This window comes from Lepus europaeus, chromosome 18, assembly GCF_033115175.1.
Source record: "Lepus europaeus isolate LE1 chromosome 18, mLepTim1.pri, whole genome shotgun sequence".
In the NCBI taxonomy this organism is placed as follows: domain Eukaryota; kingdom Metazoa; phylum Chordata; class Mammalia; order Lagomorpha; family Leporidae; genus Lepus; species Lepus europaeus.
Genome location: NC_084844.1, coordinates 53,283,381 through 53,304,808, shown reverse-complemented (window position 1 = coordinate 53,304,808; position 21,428 = coordinate 53,283,381). Strand labels below are relative to the sequence as shown.

General features: G+C 49.7%; 1 protein-coding gene across 1 annotated transcript in view; it reads left to right on the top strand.

The window, feature by feature from the left end:
- Positions 1-21,428, top strand: part of STX8 (syntaxin 8) — a 295,947-nt gene that overhangs the window by 69,550 nt on the left and 204,969 nt on the right. Inside the window, exon 6 of the mRNA XM_062216055.1 lies at positions 6,167-6,259. Coding sequence (XP_062072039.1) covers positions 6,167-6,259 — 93 coding nt within the window. The remainder of the gene's footprint in view (positions 1-6,166; positions 6,260-21,428) is intronic.

Below are 21,428 nucleotides of genomic sequence, written 5' to 3'. Positions count from 1 at the left end.
GTCTTCCTTTTTGCTGTTGGTTCACCCTCCAATGGCCGCTGCGGCCGGCGCATCTCGCTGATCCGAAGCCAGGAGCCAGGTGCTTCTCCTGGTCTCCCATGGGGTGCAGGGCCCAAGCACTTGGGCCATCCTCCACTGCACTCCAGGGCCATAGCAGAGATCTGGCCTGGAAGAGGGGCAACCGGGATAGAATCCGGTGCCCCAACAGGCACTAGAACCCGGTGTGCTGGCGCCGCAAGGTGGAGGATTAGCCTGTTGAGCCAAGGCGCCAGCCACTCTCTTTATATTTGAGCCAAAGGTTGTGCGTTAGTTCTAAATTTCTATGTTCTTAGACCTCTCAACATTCCATGTGAAATAGGGGTGGGGAAGGTGGTTAGCCAGACCTCATCTTACACTGGGAAATCTTCGTACTTAATCTTTGAACCCTTACTGTCACAGTACCACAGAGAGATTTCTCTGAAAGCTTTCTTGTAGCTGTCCTACAGACAGGAAGAATTTTTCCCTAAAATAGGAAGATAAAATAAAAAACATATATTTGAACTTGCTCTGGGTCTTCCTAACATAGTGATTAACTTTCATCTAGCCTGACCTAGTCTTTTCCTCATGTTTCCCTACTTCTCCTGATCCAGGGAGAGCTCCTCCTGTACATTAAGTGTGAGAAGTCCCATTGCTTCTCTCTGGACGCTGGACAATGTGACAGCACACATGTGTGTATCTTTGTAATTTGAGTATGTCTCTCTGCCTCTCATTTGTGTGTGTGCACATTTATACACACAAATGTATGTGAGAGTGCACTCTCTTCTGCTGGCTCACTTTGCAAAGACCAAGGTTGGGGCCGGAGCCAGGCTACAGGAACATAATCCAGGTCTCCAGCGTGGGTGGCCAGAGACCCATTTCTTAGCTCAGTGCTGCTGTCTCCCAGAGGCTTGTGTTGGAGAGAAACTGGAGTTAGGAGCTAAGAAGTGAACCCAGGCACTCTGATGTAGGCCATGGGTATCATAATTGCATAGACTATCTTTTTTTTTTTTTTTTTTTTTTTTTGACAGGCAGAGTTAGAGACAGAGAGAAAAGTCTTCTTTTTCCGTTGGTTCACCCCACAAATGGCCACTATGGCCGGAACTACGCCAATCCGAAGCCAGGAGCCAGGTGCTTCCTCCTGGTCTCCCATGTAGGTGCAGGGCCCAAGCACTCCACTGCACTCCCGGGCCACAGCAGAGAGCTGGCCTGAAAGAGGAGCAACCGGGACAGAATCCGGCGCCCCGACCAGGACTAGAACCCAGTGTGCTGGCGCCGCAGGTGGAGGATTAGCCTAGTGAGCCGCAGCGCCAGCCACACAGACTATTTTTATAAGATACAATCTCAATGCCATTACCATCCCTACAAGTGCACAGTCATTCCTTACCATCTCCAGGTACCCAGTCAGCATGCAAGCTTTCCCGATTGCCCCATGATATTTCATCTCAGAGTGTGCAGTTCAGGATCAGAAGGTAACCCACGCGTCGCAAGCAGGCAGCCTGTCCTGTCCTTTTTCAAGTCTTCATTTTCTTTGTTGAAGAGAGAGGCTCATTGCCTAGTAGTTTCCCATTCTGCAGACCTGTACCCCCATACGTAGCTGAGCGCATTCCTCTGCCTCCCATGTTTTCTGTAAGTTGGTGGTCAGGTTTAGTGACTTGGTCAGAATCGAGTCTGTTGTCCTTGGCAAGAGAGTGTTACACTGACTGTCCCTTTGTTTTTCATCTGCGGCCATCAGACGGCCCTCCCACGGTTATATGATATTTACTTAGAGGATGCTTTTCCTGAATGACTAAAGATAGGAAGTGTCCAAACACCTAATTGTTCCAAAGGGATTTTTCAGGACATGATTTTATTCATTTTTTTTTTATTGCCGTGGGTAATATTGCCGTGGGTAACTTTAACCACGTATCCGTGGTCTTACCGGTTCCGTAGGTCAAGAGTTCAATGGAGGCCTCCCACGGTGCAGATCTAGGTGCTGGCAGGGACAGATTCCTTCCTGGAGAATCCATTTCATTGCCTTTCCCAGGTTCCAGGGCGGCCCATGTCCCTCGGCTGACGGTCCCCTCCGTCCACGTCCAGAGCCAGGAGGTTGCATCCCTTTCCCCCGTCTTCATGCCTGCCTCTGACAGCAGCTGGGAAGGGGTCTTAGCTGTTCATGACTAATCATGTGGGGCCTTCCTGGATCATGTGCAGGGTCTTCATAAGTTCATGGAAAGTACGTACTATGAAAAAGCTGTGGACTCTGATTTATTTGGGAGACAGAGAGGGCAGAGAGCTCGCATCTGCTGGTTCACTGCCCCCAAAAGCCCTCAAGGGCCCTCGGCTGCAGCTGGAGCTGTGCTTCCAGTCCAGGTCTCTCCTGTGAGTGGCAGGCACTTGAGCCATCAGCGCTGCCTCCCAGGATCCTCATTCGCAGGAAGCTGGAGCTAGGAGCAGAGCTGGGTATCCTGCTCAGGCACTGTGAGACGGGCCATGTGCATCCTGACTGCCAGGCCAAGTACCTGCCAGCAAGCTCTCATTTAATTCCATTTTCTACAGACATTCTGAAGCCCTCTTGTACAGTACAGGCTAATCTCCCATCTCCGATTCCTTAACCTTAATCCTTTCTGTAACATCTCTTTTGCCACGTAAGATACCATTCTCAGGCTCCGGGGATTGGGACACTGATGTCCCTGGGGAGGCCACCGTGAGCAGCCCTTGTTTAAAAATCCATACCACTGTAAAATCGAGTGATTAATAGAATAAGGTAGGTTGCAAATGACCTATCGTGACACCCCAGTGGCTGATGTGATAGAGTAGAGCAGGTTACAGTAGTGAACTCTCCTTAGGACATCATAGAAGTCTTGCTGACCATCCTGTCTGCATGGTTATGGATATCTGTGTCTTTGCAGTATAGCAGCTTTGTTTTAAAGTTTTATTTATTTGAAAGGCAGAGTGGCAGAGAGAGAGATCATTGTCTCCAAGGTAGCCATTACCACCTCCCTTTGCTCAAGGACTTGGAGGAGCTCATGTCATTGCCACAATTATTATGACCTTTGCCAGCGCTGCGGCTCAATAGGCTAATCCTCCGCCTGTGGTGCCAGCACCCTGGGTTCTAGTCCCAGTTGGGGCGCCGGATTCTGTCCCGGTTGCCCCTCTTCCAGGCCATCTCTCTGCTGTGGCCCAGGAGTGCAGTGGAGGATGGCCCAAGTCCTTGGGCCCTGCACCCGCATGGGAGACCAGGAGAAGCACCTGGCTCCTGGCTTCGGATCAGTGCGGTGCGCCAGCCACAGCGGCCATTTGTGGGATAAACCAACGGAAAAGGAAGACCTTTCTCTCTGTCTCTCTCTCTCACTGTCCACTCTGCCTGTCCAAAAAAAAAAAAAAAAAAGGACAACTATGACCTTCACAGCGTCATGATTTTCTTGCTCTTCTACGTCTTTGGATTATGGGATGAAAATGTATTGCTGCACTTAAGCACGTTCAGGAAGTGCAATAGAAATCAATGGAGTGGAACAGAAGTTTTCAGTCGTCCTCTTCTGACCTGCCTCAGAGAGGTGACCTTTGGGTGGTGAAGTCTGGTAATAAGTTTGAGGGACAAGAGCGTGATGTAGGTCATCTTTGTTCATAATCTGTATCTCTGCTAGATAGAGCTGTCTCAGCACTGACGATCCTTTTCCCAGTTGGCACCGCTGGAGGAATGTCCTTTCCCCTTTTGAGTTCTGCTTGTTCACACTGACCCTCGATGCTCAGTCTTACACATAGATTATCCCTCACATGCATTTAGGATTCCACTGCAATGTTGGCCAACACTAGGGTGATGATAGATTTATCTTGGAGGCCATCCAGGAGGTTGTTATCGACGACCAAAGGATCTCGTTATAAAGTGATTTTGCTATAAAAAATAGTCCTTTGGAACGATCCCTAGAGATAGCATGTCATCTGTCTAGTTTTTTTTTTTTTAAGTAACTAGTATCTAAAAATGTCACTAAGGAGTCCTTCCCTCACAGCATTAGTTCAAATCCCACATGAATTAAAGAGCTATGTGTGATAGTTTAATTCCAGAGAAAGACTGGAAAAAAAGCACGCACAAATGTCAATGTGGTCTTGAGTTAAGATCTTTGTGATTTCCACTTCCCTAGATAGGCTAAAAACAGTCATTCAGAAATCCCAGGAGCAGATGGAGCTGCAGCTGGCATAGTGTTATCTTCATCTGGAATATTGCTTGGGTGAGAAGACTCCCTAGAGCCTCAGAGGGGTCCTCTCAATGCACTTGAGCAAAGGGGGAAAGAGACCCCTTACCTGGAGGAAGCTCCTGGCTCCTGGCTCCGGATTGGTGCAGCTCCTGCTATTGCAGCCAATTGGAGGGTAAACCAGCGGATAGAAGACCTCTCTCTCTTTCTCTCTCTCTCTGCCTCTCCTTCTTTCTCTGTGTAACTCTTTCAAATAAATCTTTAAAAACAAAAAAGGCCTGTGGAAATTCAAATTAAAAGTTTATTTTGGTGCAAGACATTGAAATCCATGCACATTTTTTCATAATATGTATTATCCATGAACTTTTTGAATATGCCTCATATTAATGGGTTTCAAAAAATTGTACCAAATTGTTGTTTTTAGTTCATTTTCCATTAACTCTTTGAAATACCCTCAAACTATTTTATTATGCATTGTCCCTCCCCCTTAATGTATCTTGAACTTTTCAGCATCGGAATATAGATGAGTGATACGATTTTTAATGTTTACCATGTGGATAAACTATAAATTTTCAAACAAATCCCTGCGTCTGGGCATTCAGGTAGTTCCTCATTTTTCACCATTATAAATTTGTCACCCTGAGCCCCACCAGGAGAGAGAAATTCGAGAGGGAAAGTTTACTGTAAGAATGATGAAGTATAACAGGGGATTAGAGTGTGAGGCCTGAGCAGAAGCGAACCATAGAGGATACAGCCACGGCAGGTCCGAGGTGCCATTGCCGACTCTCAGCCTGAGAGCAGGCCCAGCTGAGGTTCACCAGATTTTAGAGAAGCAACTGAGCTGCTGTGCTGGCTGTCCAGGGTGCCAGGCAAAACCGTCTGTGGGTGGGCGTCTCACCAGAGACTGTCGTAGAGCTGCCCCAGGTCGGGGAAGGTTGGCACAAGTCGCCGGATGTTGACCAAGTGGCTACTGCAGGAGACACCAGGATAGCAGGCGGGAGCAGTGGAGTAACCAGAAGTGGTGGACTTGGAGCTGAGGGGCAGGGAGTGGCTTTGTATGCGTCACTGCCCGCTACCCACGTCTTCCCTTCCAGCCATTCCTAGAGGGCTTGGCATTGGGAGGGCAGCCTGTCCTTGGGGCGGATTTCAGTGGGTAAATCGAGCTTACGCTGCTAGGATACAGTGCTAGAGAGCTTCTGGTTCTTCTTTCTTGAGTCGATCTTATGGATCAAAACCTTGCCAAAACGGCAAGCTATAAACAAAAAATCCTTATTATTGCCTGTTGATCTGTGTGATTGAAGAATTAGCAGTGATAAATTCTTTTGTGAATTTCTTGTCTGTATCCTTTGCCCATTAAAAAAAAAAAAAAAAGAAATTAGGCATTGGGACCAGTGTCATGGCGCAGCGGGTTAAGCTGCCACTTAAGATGCCAGCATCCCATATGGGAGTGCTGGTTCTAGTCCCAGCTGCTCCACTTCCCATCCAGCTGCCTGCTGATGCGCCCCGGGAAAGCAGCAGAAGATGAATCAAGTGTTTGAGCCCCTGCCACCCATGTGGGAGACCAGGACAGAGCTCCTGGCCTTGGGCTGGCTCAGCCCTGGCTGTTGTAGCGATTTAGGGAGTGAACCAGCAGTTGGAAGATCTCTGTCTCCGTCCCTCTCTGTCACCCTGCCTTTCAAATAAATAAGTCTTTTACAAATTAGGATGTTAAGTCTTACTGTGTGTGTTCTTTATTAAGTATCAGAAAACTTAAAGTTTATGAAGTCAAATCTTATTTTTCATATGTAAAACCTAATTATGGAAAGCATTTAATTGTTTTCTTTATTTTGTTCCAGTAGTGCTGTTTTCATCTCCCGTTTCCTGATTTAAAAATGTTCCCTTTATCATGTAGTGAGCCGTGGTGGGTGCCTGGGTCTATCGTTGGGCTTTCATTTGTTTTCCTGTGGTTTTTAGTGAGTGATTTTTTTTCTGTCTTCCAGAGCAGGACGCGGGCCTTGATGCTCTCTCCTCTATCATAAGTCGCCAGAAGCAGATGGGGCGGGAGATCGGCAATGAACTGGATGAACAGAACGGTAAGAGCGAGTCCGCGCTGGGCTAGGTTTGCCGTTTGGTGTAAACAGTGAATTCGCAACTCTGTTGGATGACGTAGCGTCACACGCGTATGGTTTAGTGTCGGTGGCCTGCTCCGGTTCGATGCACTCCAGGGTTGCTCGTGACCAGTGTAGACTGCGGTTATTAAATACCATGTAAAGAAATCTGATAAAGCCATTTCCAGTTCTCAGTAGCTGCTTTTAGAAATCCTTTCCTTTGTGATGGGTTAACCCCCGAGAGCTTGTCTTCTGTGTGGCGATGGCGGGAAGCTGCTCCGTGCTCAGAGGTGGGGCGTGACAAGGCCGCGTGGCCCTCACATCATCTCCACACCCGCGCGTGCACCCTCCTTCAGTCACAGATACCAGGCTGTTTGAAGATCTTTGTCTGGGGTTTGATGTGCCAGATCTAGTTAGAGAAGGATTGACTTGCCCACCAGGAGCAGGGTGGGTTGGGAGAGCTGGCACTTTAAGATGTGTGTGTGTGTGGGTGGGGGGGGGGTGTTTGGCCTAGCAGTTATGACGCTGGTTAGGGTGCCAGCATTTCCCATCAGAGCGCCTGGGTTCAATCCTGGCTCTGGCTTCTGATTCCAGGTTCCTGCTCATGTGGATCCAGGGAGGCAGCAGTGTGGCTCAGGTGATTGGGCTCCTGCCACCCTCCTGGGAGACCTGGATGGAGTTCCTGGCTTCTGGCTGTTGCAAGCATTTGGGGAGTGAACCAGCAGATGGGTGTGTGTATGCACGCTTTCAGCCTTTTTTTTTTTTTTTTAAGTTTTTTTTTTTTTTTTAAAGAGAGAGCTTCTATCTGCTGGTTCACTCCCCTGATGGCCACAATGGCTAGAGTGAGGCTGGTCGGAAGCCAGGAGCTTCTTCCTGGTCTCCCACATGAGTGCAGAGGCCCCTGGACTTGGGCCATCTTCCACTGCTGTCCCAGGCACATTAGCAGAGAGCTGGATCGGAAGGGGAGCAGCCAAGACTCGAGCCAGTACCCATGTGGGATGCCGGTGCCACAGGCAGTGGCTTTACCAGGTACGCCACAGCGCCAGCCACATCTCTCTGCTTTTTAAATGATAAATAAGATGTGGAGACCCCTTGGAAGGACCTTGTGCTTGAGGTGTGTGGTGTGAAGGGGACAAGAGCCTAAACAAGAGTAGGAATGGCCAGCGCTGTGGCTCACTAGGCTAATCCTCTGCCTGCGGCGCTGGTACCCCGGGTTCTAGTCCCGGTCGGGGCACCGGATTCTGTTCCGGTTGCTCCTCTTCCATTCCAGCTCTCTGCTGTGGCCCAGGAGTGCAGTGGAGCATGGCCCAAGTGCTTGGGCCCTGCACCTGCATGGGAGACCAGGAGGAAGCACTTGGCTCCTGGCTTCAGATCAGTGCGGTGCGCCGGCCGCAGCGGCCATTGGAGGGTGAACCAATGGTAAAGGAAGACCTTTCTGTCTGTCTCTGTCTCTCTGTCTACTCTGCCTGTTAAAAAAAAAAAAAAAAAGAGTAGGAATGGAGAAGAAAGGATGGGCTCAAAGGACTTGCAGTGCTTTAACTGTTAGGGGTAGGTTGGGGAAATTACCAGGGGCACCAGTCGGCGTGAAGAGCCCAAGTCCACAGAGAGAGGAAGTGTTGAGTCAGCCGTCGGAGGTCGAGGACCAGAGAAGAGCTGGGAGAATCTTTAGCACCGGGTGCTGGGTGACAGCCCAGGAGCAGGCGCGTTTCGGGGATGCTGGCATCTGGAGAGCTGTGTGCTTGGCACCTTTCTCCACGTCGCCCCATTTCACCCCCTGCACAGCATCACCAAGGCGACGTCCTGGTCATGTGTCAGAGACCGTGCTCAGGGTGGCTTGAGTGTCTGTGAGTGACGGAGCTGAAATCCAAACTGGGGGTCTTCTGTTTCGAACGTGACAGCTTTTCCTCTTAACTGCAGCTTCCTCCCTAAGCAACACAAGAGAGAGGGGAAAAAACAGACTGTGAGTTGAGTGGGTGGGTGGGTGGGTGGGTGGTGGGGGAATAGCAAAAGGCTATAAGGTTTTAGCTTTGGGTAACAGTACAAAAAAGTTGTCACCATGGCTGGGCGAGTGTTGATGGCCCAGGGATGGATGGGTGCTCACTCCTGGGTAAACTGAGTGACAGGTGCTGCCTTCCTCCAAGGAATGCGTTCTTTGGTTCCCTCATATTCCACTGATTTACCGTGAGTAAATGCGGTCCATGATCTATCACTAATACACGGATTACTAAAGTGGAGACACCCCTCTCTTTACAATCCTAATAGTTTGAGCATAGAGGGCACAGTTGGGCCCTTCTGATGCCACCAATACAAAGTTTCCAGTTCATGTAGCTGCACAGGATAGCACCATTGGCCAGTTCCTTCCTTGAAAAGACACTGCTGGTTAAACTTTATAGAAAATCTGCCTATCGGGTGTAAAATAATTCCTTATCACTAGGAGATATAACCTGTTGAGTGGATCAGGCCAGCTCAGAATCTGGCCCCCAGAATGATGGAGCAAGACGCCGTCCTGTGATATGCCTAGGTAGGCCATGCTGTGTGTGTGGGTGGGTGGGTGGGGAGGCATGGCTCAGAATTGACGGTGCCTCATCCCGTGGTGGTCTGAGATCACCCAATGCTTGGCCACATGAGCAACACGTCATTGCGTCTTTCTATCCAGCCTTCCTGCTACCTTCGTGGATGTCATCTTTCTCAGTATATTAGAACCACCCGGGGAGCTTTATGAAACTCCCAAAGCCCTGGCTGCACCCATGTTATATTTTTAGGCTACTATATATATGACATATATATATATAAAATGACCCTAGCTGTAGTGGCTTAATACAACATAGAGTTAACATTTGGCACTTCAGTGAGTCGGGCATCTGACATGGGCCTCACTGGGCTAAAACCAAGGCCTGGGGGGAGCCGCGTTCACCGCTTTGCTGCCTCTGGTTGCTCGCGGCCCCAGCCTGCATTCTCAAAGCCAAACACAGTCGATGGATCGAGTTGTCCTCAGGTGTGTCCACTCTTAGGGACCCTTGAGATTGCATAGGGCCCACCCAGGATAATCTCTTCCAAGTCAGCTGATTAGCAACCGTAGTTCTGTCTACACCCTTAACAACCCTTGGCCATGTAACCTCCCACATTCACAGGCTGCAGGGACCGGGACATGGACACCTTTGAGGGGACCATGGTTCTTGTCTGCCTGAGTCCCTTATGCCAAGTAAAGCAGAATCTCTGAGGATGGGGTCCAGGCACCATTAATTTTTTTTTTAAACTCCTCAGATGATTACAACATGCTCCAAAGCTAGAAAAGCCAAGCGCCTGTTGAATATGCCGGGAGAACATGTTTAGTTCTGCACTTGCAGGTGGCCTTTGGTATGCTCGTGTCACACATGCAAACCTCACGTCTGTCCAGAAGAACCATGGCATAGCTGTGTGCATTCACCCAGAACGTCAGGGTTAGAGAGGCTCCTAATCCCACGTCATAACCCCAGCAGCCCTCACGCGCCCTCCTCCCCGTCTCCCTGCTCCCCATCTGCCTTCCAAACCCGGATGGCTACGCAGACAAACATGAGGTCTTTTTCTAGCAGTTGCCAACATAAGCTGGGTCTGCTCTGCGGTGGCCTCCCAGAGAGGGACTGAGCTCTGCGGTGGTTTTCTCATCGCCTGGGGACAGGGCAGCATCAGCCATTGGCTTTCCTGGGAATGGAGACTCTCTAAGGAAGGAAGGATCCCAGCAGAGACTGTAACCAGCCTCTCTGTCTTTTGTTCAGCTGAAAAAATAAATAAATAAAAAAGCCCTTCCAGCTGTGAGTGGTCCGAATGGGACTGCAGCACCCCGTGGGTCTTCCTTGTGATGCGGGTGTGTCACGAGGAGCCCAGGAGCTGAGAAATGGTAGCATGTCTGTTGCAAATACCCCCATGCGATTTACAGAACTCCTGAGTTGTTCTTTGGGAAATGACAGGCTAGCGTTAAGGGCTAGCCAAGCCGTGTTGGACCCAAGTACCAAAACCTTAGGAACAACGTGCATTGTTCTAAGAGCTGAACCGTGAAGCCAGAGAGCCGAATCATCTCTCTCCTAGAGTTAGAAAGGGCCTGACTGATACCAGTCCTTGCCCTGTTCGTGGGCCAGTGACCACGCCTGGTGAGAAGGATTAGCAATTCAGCGAGAATCCATGGGGAGGGAGAGAGGGACTCTGAACCACGGAGACCCCCTCCTGCTGCCCTGCAGTTCAAGGTGGGCACAGAGGTCAGGACAGACCACCCAGATGCTGTTCAGAACCCAGAGCTGTGGCGCTGGGGCTTCTTCAAAGAGAACCCCCAAAACAAAACCAGCGGATGAGCCAGGGCTGACCGGAGCAGAGTGGGTGTCCTGAGACCCAGCTCCAGCCGGCTTCCGACGGGACGGGGAGCCCCCACGAGCAGGTCTCCGCCAGCACGTGCGGTTTCTGAGGCTGACGTATCCCAAGTCGGTCAGTCCTCCTGGCGTGTCTGTCAAGGTGGGAGCACTTCCTTTGCTTTCCAGAACAGGACTTCCCAGGCTCCCGGCTTTCTCTGTCTTAATCTTGGGAATCAGGTTCCCTACCCAGTTCTTTACCTGGATCTCCGTGTGAGCGCTCCCCACTGCCACCGGGCGTCCTGCTTTCAGTGCCCTGATAGTTGTTTTTCAGTATGATGCCTGCTGCTTTACAAGTCGTCAACCCTCTCTCTCCACGACCTTTTAGTATGTTTTATTTAACACTGCTGTTGTGGAATTTTATCAGCATGCGTGATATTAGCATGTTTTCATTCATTGTGCTGGGTGCTTATGGTCCATTATAATTGAGAACCCCCCCCTTAAAAGATTTATTTATTTTATTTGAAAGGCAGAATTAGAGAGAGAGAGAGAGAGAGAGAGAGAGAGAGAGAGGTCTTCCATCTGCTGGTTCACTCCCCACGTGGCTGCAACAGCCGGAGCTGTGCAGATCTGAAGCGAGGAGCCAGGAGATTGTTCCAGGTCTCCCATGTGGGTGCAAGGGCGCAAGGACTTGGGCCATCTTTTGCTTTCCCAGGCCATAGCAGAGAGCTGGATGGGAAGTAGAGCAGCCAGTACTCGAACCGGCGCCCATATGGGATGCTGGCATTGCAGGCGGTGGCTCGACCTGCTATGCCACAGCACCGGCCTCAAGAATCCTCCTGTGATTACCTTCCATTTGTCTTCCCCCATTTTTTCGTTCTGCAGCTCTTCCTGGTGAGTTAGACTTTGTGGATCAATCCTCTGTCTCTCATTTTATCTCTGAGTGACCATCTGCTTTACTTTTCCACATTAACACCATAAAGCAGCCCGTGCACCTTTGAGAGTTAATTCCGTTATTCACTTTTTACTTAGGTACATGCACACATGTAGCACAGGCCGGGCCCTGCACTTCCCCGTCCCATCTGCTCAGGTCCTCCTTCCACACTCGGCATAGCTGAGTCCCCAGAGCCTATCCATCTCCTGAAGCTCACTGGGATCTGTCCACGTCCGGGCCACGCTCACGTCTGTCGGGACTACCGCAGCAGCCGGAGACTTGGCCTCATGTCTTCCACTCCTCCCAGCCTCCCTCCACCTTTGTGGAACGTGGACCTGATCACATTGTCGAGTGGCTCCCCGTTGCCTTCCTGGTACAGTCCAGGCCTACTCCCCGTGATGGACTCACAGCCTTCCCTCTCGCTGGGATTGCACCCCCAGCTGCACCCGCCCACTTCAGGTTCTTCAGCTGCACCTGGCCTCTGACGCTGCGCTGAGGTGTGTCCATTGCCTGGAACATCCCCCTCTCTCCTGCCTTCCCCTCCTCCCCACCCCCCAACTCGGAGCTCGCCTTGGCCAACCCGGGGTTGTCCTTTTGGCATCGGTTCAGGTTGGGAGGTCATTGTCTCTGGAACTCTTTCCCCTCTACATGTTTCCCCAGAACGCTGCATCTCCCCAGCCCCGGCATTCATCACTCGCTAATTAACACATACTCCTCTGTCTTCACTGCCCTGGCAGCTCCTTGAGTGTAGACGCCCGTTCTGTTCACTGTTGCATCCCCAGCGCCCGGCTCTCATGGCTGATAGATGGTGTTTGCTAAATTAATGCATTTGAATCGGGTAACAGAAATCATCCTAACATGTTTTTTTCCCCAGAAACTACAATCACTGTAGCTAACTGGAGTGATGCAAAAATGTTTGCTTTGTGTTTGGTGAATGAGAAAATGTTGTGAGGCATTTTCCAAAAAGAGATTACTACTCTTGAGGTAGCAGTTCGCTTGACTGTGGATGCTGGTGAACATAGGAAGTCTTTTGTTTGTTTTTAAAGATTTGTTTATTTGAAAGGCAGAGAGAGAGAGAGATCTTCATCTGCTGGTTCACTCCCTAAGTGGCTACAACAGCCAGGACTGAGCCAGGCTGAAGCCAGGAGCCAGGAGCTTCTTCCAGGTCTCCCATGTGGGTGACAGGGGCCCAAGGACTTCTACTGCTATCTCAGATGCATCAGTAGGGAGCTGGGTGGAAAGTGGAGCAGCCGGGACTCGAACCGGTGCCCATATGGGATGCCTGCACTGCAGATGGCAGCTTAACCTTATCCACCACAGTGCCAGCTCCAACATAGGATGTCTTACAGAGGGGAGTCAGTCTCTTAGTCTTGCCTGAAAGTGCTCAACACATTGTATCATTGAGGTTTTTCTCTCCATGCTTTCCTGGGGAGAGGGGGGGGACACAGTGGGCCCAGGCAGGCCTCTCCTCACTGTGTCACATGCCACACTGGGAACTAGGGTGATGAGGGAACCACTTGTCTCAGTAGCACTGACACTGGTATTGAGGAGACCAGCATGTCCTTTGAAAGAATTAGGACATATGATTGCTCTCTTAAAAGATGGAAAAGATCACACACACACACACACACACACACACAGTGAATGATGAATCTGTTAGAGCTGCTCAGCTCAGTTTTCCTGCTGCAAGTTTTGAAAAGTAACGTGGTAAGCTGAACATGACCCCAAAGGTACCGCATTTTGATCCCTGTGATCTGTGCCTGTTGCCTTATATGGCAAAACAGGCTTTCCAGATGGGTGCCGTTAGAGCTATTGAGATGGGGAGATGATGTGGGTGGGCCCCGAAAGCCATCACCAGCGGCCTTACAACGCAGGGAGAGTTGGCGAGGCAGTGACTGAAGCAGCGTGCTGTTCTGCTGGCTTTGGGGCTGCAGGAAGGGGCCGTAGGCCGAGGGATATAAGGAATGAAGCTCTGGAAACTGGAGACACGGAGGAAGCACTGCAGGAGCCTCTGGGGGGGCCTTGGTGTCAGCCGGTTGCCATGGACCTCGGACTTCTGATCCCCGGAGCTGGAAGGGAATGAAGCTGCTGTTTTTAACGTAAATGTTGCGTATCTGTAATCTGAAATCTAAAATGCTCCGAACTCTGAAAACAAAACTGGTTGTGCCTGTGGGTGACTGCACCTTGGCTTTCTGATGGTTCATTGTATGCATTTGTTTCATGCACAAAATTATTTTAAAAAACATGGCATATCAGGGCCAGCGCTGTGGCATAGCAGGTAAAGCCACCACCTGCAGTGCCGGCATGCCAGTTCGAGTCCCAGCTGCTCCACTTCCAATCCGGCTCTCTGCTATGGCCTGGGAAAGCAGTAGAAGATGGTCCAAGTCCTTGGGCCCCTGCACCCACATGGGAGACCCAGAAGAAGCTCTTGGCTTCAGATTGGCGCAGCTCTGGCCATTGCAGCCAACTGTGAGTGAACCAGTGGATGGAAGACCTCTTTCTCTCTGCCTCTCCTTCTCTCTCTGTAACTCTGACTTTCAAATAAATAAGTAAATCTTTAAAAAAAAATGGCATAAAGTTATCTTCAGGCAATGTGTATAAGATGTACATAAAACATAAATGAATTTCTTAGATTTGGATCCCATCCCCAAGACACTTCATTACACATGTGCAAATATTCCAAAGTCAAATTACCCAGAGTCCTTGGGTTCTCGGGTATCTAGAACAAGGCCTACCCAACCTGTACTAAGCTTGTGACAGTCTGTTAGAATGGCAACGGAAGGCAAATTCATGGAAGTGTTCACTGTGTCTCGTCAGCTGTTAGCGCATGTCAGCCACACTCACGTGGAGAAATGTACGTGGAGTTACCCACGCAGCTGTGGCTCCACTCCTCTCTTGAAGAGGTTTTTTTACGGCAGGCTTCCAAGAAGGAAGTTTGCATTGCTGGTGCTCCATTCAGCGTCTCTCCAGAGCCTCTCAAACCATTTGCGGAGCACTCTGATAACAATTAGTCTCGTTCCAGTGCTGGCAACCTGGTGATGGAAACTCTTCATGTAAAAGGGGGCCTTGAAAAGTTCGTAGGAAATGTCCGTTAACTTTTAATTCCGTTTTCCATGAATCTTTTGAAGCACTCCATCCTCCTACCCCTGCAGAATTTCTGGAAGTGTGTTGGGCAGGCTTATCGAAGGTAACACATAGGGAAACATCCTACATTTTATTTTTTTAAAATTTTATTTTCAAAGAGGGACAGACAGACTCTTCCATCTACTGATGCGCTCCCCAGATGACTGCAGTGGCCGGTGCTGGGCCAGGTTGAAGCCTGGAGCGTCATTTGGGTCTCCCATGTAGCTGGCAGGGGCCTGAACTGTTGGGCCATCTTCCACTGCAGAGAAGCCAGGACATGAACCATTGCCCATAGGATACTGGTGTCACAGGCAGTGACTTTACCTGCTATACACAATGCCAATCCCAAACATCTTACATTTTAATAGTAGTATATCTCAGTATGTGATAGATATAAAAATGACCAGCATAGGAAATTTGTGCTTTCACAGTGATATAAAATTTCCTGATTCAGGTAAGTTGTATAAGCCAGAAAAATTGTAGTGAGTTGATAAAAAGAAACACATGAGGCATATCTAGTGTAGATGAAATATGGGCATGGCAAAAATATCTTGCTGTAGAGTTCTGCCTTTGTTTCTGTCCCCATTCTGTTCCCGTGCTGTGTGATTTAACCCGCTTGGCCCTCCTGGGGTGAAGTCACATTGGAAAAGTGGAAAGGTCAGAAGGTGTTGCCCAGCCTTGTGAGCTTGTGGCCGTGGCAGGAGTGATGCCGCCTAATGTGCTTGCTGTTTGTAGGAAGCAAGGCAGCTAGCAACTGGTTTCCCTTCCCTCGAGGAAACAGACGCTTGTTTGAGGTAGCATGTGGCTTTGCAGGTGGAACTGTTCAGAGCCATGTCCCAGGGAGCTAAGACCAGGCCTTCCCATCCCCCTGTGGCATGGGAACCTGACCATTCCTGCTCCCCAAATTTGGAGAATAAACCCACCTCACTGTCAGGTAGAGACTTTTTTTTTTTCTCTAATCAGTTATGCTGGTCTGAATGCAGGTTTCTTTCATTGAGATTTCATCTGGTGGACTTTGGTCAGCTGGTTAGGATGAGTGGAGTCATTTCTGAATCTGTATTCCATTCTTAAATTCTCTTGAGCCTCAGAGAAAGGAGTCTCTCCCCTGCCATCTCTTTTTTTTTCTTTTTTTTTTTTTAAGATTTATTTATTTATTTGAAAGAGTTACACAGAGAGAGGAGAAGCAGAGAGAGAGAGGTCTTCCATCCGATGGTTCACTTTCCAGTTGGCCGCAATGGCCGGAGCTGTGCTGATCCAAAGCCAGGAGCTTCCTCTGGGTCTCCCACGTGGGTGCAGGGGTCCAAGCACTTGGGCCATCCTCCACTGCTTTCCCAGGCCACAGCAGAGAGCTGGATCGGAAGAGGTGCAGCCAGGACTAGAACCAGCGCCCATATGGGATGCCAGCGCCCCAGGCCAGGGCATTAACCTGCTGCGCTACAGCACTGACCGCCCTTGCCATCTTTTAGCATTTGGAAGGAGTCCCCGCAGTCGTCTCTGTCATCTGGTCTGTTTTCTAAGACCTTCCTGGAAGGCGTTGTAAATTCTCTTGGTGTGCAACATTAGCAGCAACAGCAGCCGAGCGCCTTCTGTCCACGGTTCCATGTACGTTTGAATGTTTTACAGGGTAGCACCATGGCTCTCTTTTGTCTAGATTAAATAAACCTTTTTTTTTTTTTTTTCTAATAAGAAAAGCCTTGTTAAACCAGTAAAGGCTTTTTTTTCTAAATCCAAAGTAATATTTTTTTCCTCCCTTAGTACCTTCTCCAAGTTGTTTATTCACTAAGCAAATATTGAATGCCTGTTACGTGCCAAGCACCGGGCCAGAATCCCCATCCACAACCCTGGCAAAAAAACGTGGCTGCTGCCCACGTGGATGTTTCTCGTCTGGTCGGGGAGGCAGCTGTTGGGTACTGCGGAGACAAACGGTCACCCACTGGTGACCACGAGAACCTGGCCTGGTTCGAGGGTTCGGGAGGCCTTCTCTGCAGCATTATCACTGGAACAGAGATTTAAAAGGATGACCGGGAGCCAGAGTTGTCAGGCAGGTGGTTAAGCTACCCCGTGGGACGCCCATATCCCATATCCGAGTGCTGAGTTGTGCTGTGGCTACTCCGCCCGGCAGGGCAGGAAATGATGACCCAAATACTTGGGTCCCTGCTGCCTGCGTGGGAAACCCGGATGGAATCTCTGGCTCCTGGCGTTGGTCTGGCCTAATCCTGGCTATAGGAAGCATCTGGGGAGTGAGCAGCCAGATGGACAATCTCTCTGTCTCTGCCTTTCAAATAAAAAAATCTTTAAAAGAAAAATGTTTCAAAGACAAACAGGAGTTATCTCCATGAAAAGCAAAGGGAAGACCATTTCAAACACCGAACGGCATGTGCAGAGGCCAGGAGGCAGGGCGCGGGTGTGACCCTCAAAGTGAGGCGGGCGGTTTCCGTTCTGTAAAAGTCTTCAGCTCCTTGCTTACCAATCTTGGAATTTGGTCAGCATGTCGTGTTAGCTTTCTATTACTACAGTCAAATTCCTGCTGCAGCCTCCTTTATAGAGGAAAGAGGTTTATGCCAACTCCGGTTCCAGAGGCGTACAGTCCACGATCAGGGAGCCCTGTTGGTGCAGCCGCTGGCATTGGCCTAGCTGGCAGGGCCCCGAGCGGGACGTGGGAAGGGACGGGGTGCTCAGTGTGTGTCCTTGTGTGGTCTCTTATTTAAGCCACCAGAATCTGGTCATGAGGACTCCACCCTGTGACCACCCAGTCCAATCCTGTCTCCTCCAAAAGGCCCCATATCCAAGCACTGTAATTGGGTTAATTTCCCAGACTTTGGGGGATCCGATTGCATGGGCGCAAGGGCCAGGTCATTTTTAATGAATGTATACATTTTATATTTATATACTTTATGCATGTATATACACACACTTACATATTTCACGTATTGTATACATTCTTCATTATCCCACAGTAGTTAACACATGTGAACTGAGAGAGTATAGCTTCTTGTAGGGAGAAGAGTTAGCCACATTGGGGAGGAAACGTATATTCATTCAGCAAACCTTTACTGAGTACCAGCTACCCGTGTGGCAGCAATAACACCTGAACACAAAGCCCCCTTTACTGCTCTGACGATCTAGCTGAGGAAGACAGATGTTGAACAAGTGCATCTCAGAGTAAAGGTGGTGGTGGGAAGAGGTGCCCAGGAGGAGGACGGGGGACTGTGGCAGGGGCACCAGGAAGGTTTGATTTTGAAGGGTGGTGGGGTGGGTGCGGCTGACATTTCAGAAGCAGGCCCAAGTTGGGCAGTGCAGAGGTGGCCAGTACAGCTTTCTAGGGAGGGAGGGGCTGTCTCAAGGTGGAACCTTGCACGGTGCTGAAGCCAAAGGCTCTGTGGCTGCAGAACAGTGAGTGGTGAGGACAGGGACCAGGGCGAGGACAGGGACCAGGGCGAGGAGGGCTTCCCACCAGGAAAAGCTCGTACGCCCTGAAAGCTATGGAGGGTTCTGTTAGCTACAGCCAACAGCCGTGGTTGGGAAACAGTTAACGTTAACAGTAACTTTGAATGGCATGAGGACCCCATGCTAGCTTACACTATTTCTTCTTTTCAGATATAGTAAAGGCTACAGGTCCTCCTTCAAATGGTACTTCTGCACTTTGCAAAAATTTATTTTTAATACAATTTTAATTTTTATGAAGATTTGCTTGTTTATTTGAAAGGCTGAGAGAGAGATCTTCCATCCCCTGATTTGCTGGCCACAATTGGCAGGGCTGGGCCAAGCTGAAGCCAGGAGTCTGGCACTCCATCCCAGTCTCCCAGGTGGGTGCTGGGACCCAAGCGCTCAGGCCATCTTCTGCTGCTTTCCCAGGCACATTAGCAAGGAGCTGGATCAGATGTAGAGCAGCCGGGACTCAAACCGGTGCCCATATGGGAGCTGGCCCTATAGGCAGCAGCTTTACCCGCTTCATCACCGTGCCAGCCCCAAGATTAGGCTTCTTAATGACCTGTCCTATGTTTCTTTATCACCTCTGTGTTTCCTCTGTGAGTCTCTGAAAGAGATGTAATAAAATGTCCTTTGATGTTTCTGAATGGAGCAGTTTTCCCACACATTTGTATCTGCTTTTAATTTTATAAAATGCTAGGAACAACTTTCAGGTGCATACATGGGGACTGTTGTTTTTGGTAGTTGTATTTCTCATCATGGTGGAAGTCTGTGTCTGCTGATACATTCTACCCTTAGGTCGGTTGAACTGGTGTTAGCATCACTCCCCAGGCATTCGTTAGATTCCTCTGTGCCTGGAAGAGCAAGTCCCAGACTTTCTGGTCCAGGCCCCTTTTATATACCTAAGAATTGTTGGGACCTCCGAAGAGCTTTAGTTTATAAGGGTTGTGTCTATCCACACTTACTGTATGAGAATTTAAGTGACTTCAAATGCATTTTTATTTACTAATTAATTTTTGAATAATAGTAATAAACCACAATACGTTGATTTTAATGAAAAATAGTTTTTTTCCAAAGTTAAAAAAAAAGAGGAGTCACTTCATTTACTGTTTTTCCAAATACTTCACTTGACAGAGGGGTGCCAGTCTTCTCTGTTTGGCCTGTTGGGTGTGGTTGTTCTGGTTGATGTATATGAAATACGAATCCCACAGATGCGTAGCTAGAAAAAGGTAACTCAGTGACCTTTCTGGACAATACCAAAAACATTGTTCTTTGTCGCTACTCCACAATTTGACAAATAGAGAGTTTTTTTTTTTTTTTTTTTTTTTTTTGACAGGTAGTTAGAGACAGAGACAGAGAGGAAGGTCTTCCTTCCGTTGGTTCACTCCCCAAATGGCCACCATTGCTGGCGCTGTGCCGATCTGAAGCCAGGAGCCAGGTGCTTCCTCCTGGTCTCCCATGGGGGTGTAGGGGCACAGGCACTTGGGCCATCCTCCACTGTCCTCCTGGGCCACATCAGAGAGCTGGACTGGAAGATGAGCAACCGGGACTAGAACCGGTGCCCATATGGGATGCCGGCACCACAGGTGGAGGATTAGCCAAATGAGCCCCAGCCCCGGCCCTGAGAGTGGTTTTTAAAGGCGAGTGGTACCGCGGACCCTGGAACCCACCCTGCCTGTTCCTTTTCCATACTCTGTGTCATCACAGCCTGCTGGTCCACCTCACACTTGGCGTGAGCCTCGTCCCCACGCTGGGCTTTTGCAATGTCACGCATTGATCGTTTGGAAAATGTTGGCTCACTGAATTAAGCAGGTCTTCCAAATGTTGACACAGTTCATTATACAATATTAAAAAAAAAAATCACAGTTAATATAAGCACTGATCTCATCGGGAAAGTTCTGAAGTGTCGAGCCGCCGTCGGGCTCGAAGCGGCAGATACGAGTCTTCCAAGCCTCCAATTTCCACTCGAGAACTCCAATGTTATTCGCAGCAACCACTGTTGTCATCTGTTTTCCTTGAAGCGATGAGGCCACTTCGTTTATGTTTGAAGAAATGTCTGCCAAATACCTGAGCTTTTTAGCTTCCGTTATTTTGTCACTGATGCCCTGTTTCCCATCTCTGGTGTCCTTTTGTGCCTTAAAAACGAAAAAACCCTGTGCCATCTTTTTCCGACAGTTTACAGCAAAGAGCAGAATCAGTTTATTCAAACTTGCTTCCTCAGCCAGCGGTGTGCTGCAGGTGCTTTATCAAATCCCTTGTCTTCGCCCCCCCCCCCCATTTTTTAAAAAAGATTTTATTTATTTATTTGAGAGGTAGAGTTACAGACAGTGAGAGGGAGAGAGGGAAAGGTCTTCCTTCCGTTGGTTCACTCCCCAAATGACCGCAACAGCCAGAGCTGCGCTGGTCCGAAGCCAGGAGCAAGGAGCTTCTTCCGGGTCTCCCACATGGGTGCAGGGGGCCTAAGGACTTGGGCCATCTTCTACTGCTTCCCCAGGCCACAGCAGAGAGCTGGATCAGACAGGACTAGAACCAGCGCCCATATGGGATGCCGGCGCCGCAGGCAGAGAATTAACCTATTGCGCCACGGCGCCGGCCCCTCTCTTCCCTGTCAGATCCTGCTCTTTCCAACCTTGTTGGAAACAGCAAACATCAGCGCTCTTCTCTGATCGTGCTGTGATTGTAGAGCTGTGAGATCCACTTCTGCACTGCTTCTGCCGCCTTCCCTGCTGGCGACCCTTGGGTACCTTGTAATCCTTTCCGGGTGCACCTGTCTTTGTGGGAGGATATGTGTGGTATCTGATGTTCTAGTGATTTCTTTGCAGAAGGTCCCACGTCGGTCCTGCATTAGAGAATCTTCCCGATGGTATGGTTTCGTGGCTGCTCTTGTATGAGGACTGTTGGTTGCAGGCCAGTTTTTTTTTTTTTTTTTTTGACAGGCAGAGTGGACAGTGAGAGAGAGAGAGACAGAGAGAAAGGTCTTCCTTTTGCCGTTGGTTCACCCTCCAATGGCCGCCGCGGTAGCGCGCTGCGGCCGGCGCACCGCGCTGATCCGATGGCAGGAGCCAGGTGCTTCTCCTGGTCTCCCATGGGGTGCAGGGCCCAAGGACTTGGGCCATCCTCCACTGTACTTCCTGGCCACAGCAGAGAGCTGGCCTGGAAGAGGGGCAACCGGGACAGGATCGGTGCCCCGACCGGGACTAGAACCCGGTGTGCCGGCGCCGCAAGGCGGAGGATTAGCCTAGTGAGCCGCGGCGCCTGCCTGCAGGCCAGTTTTAATATTAGTTTCTTGGCTTCTTAGCTTCCTAGAGCCCAGGCTCTGACATGGAGTCTCTTTTGGATAACTGCTGGT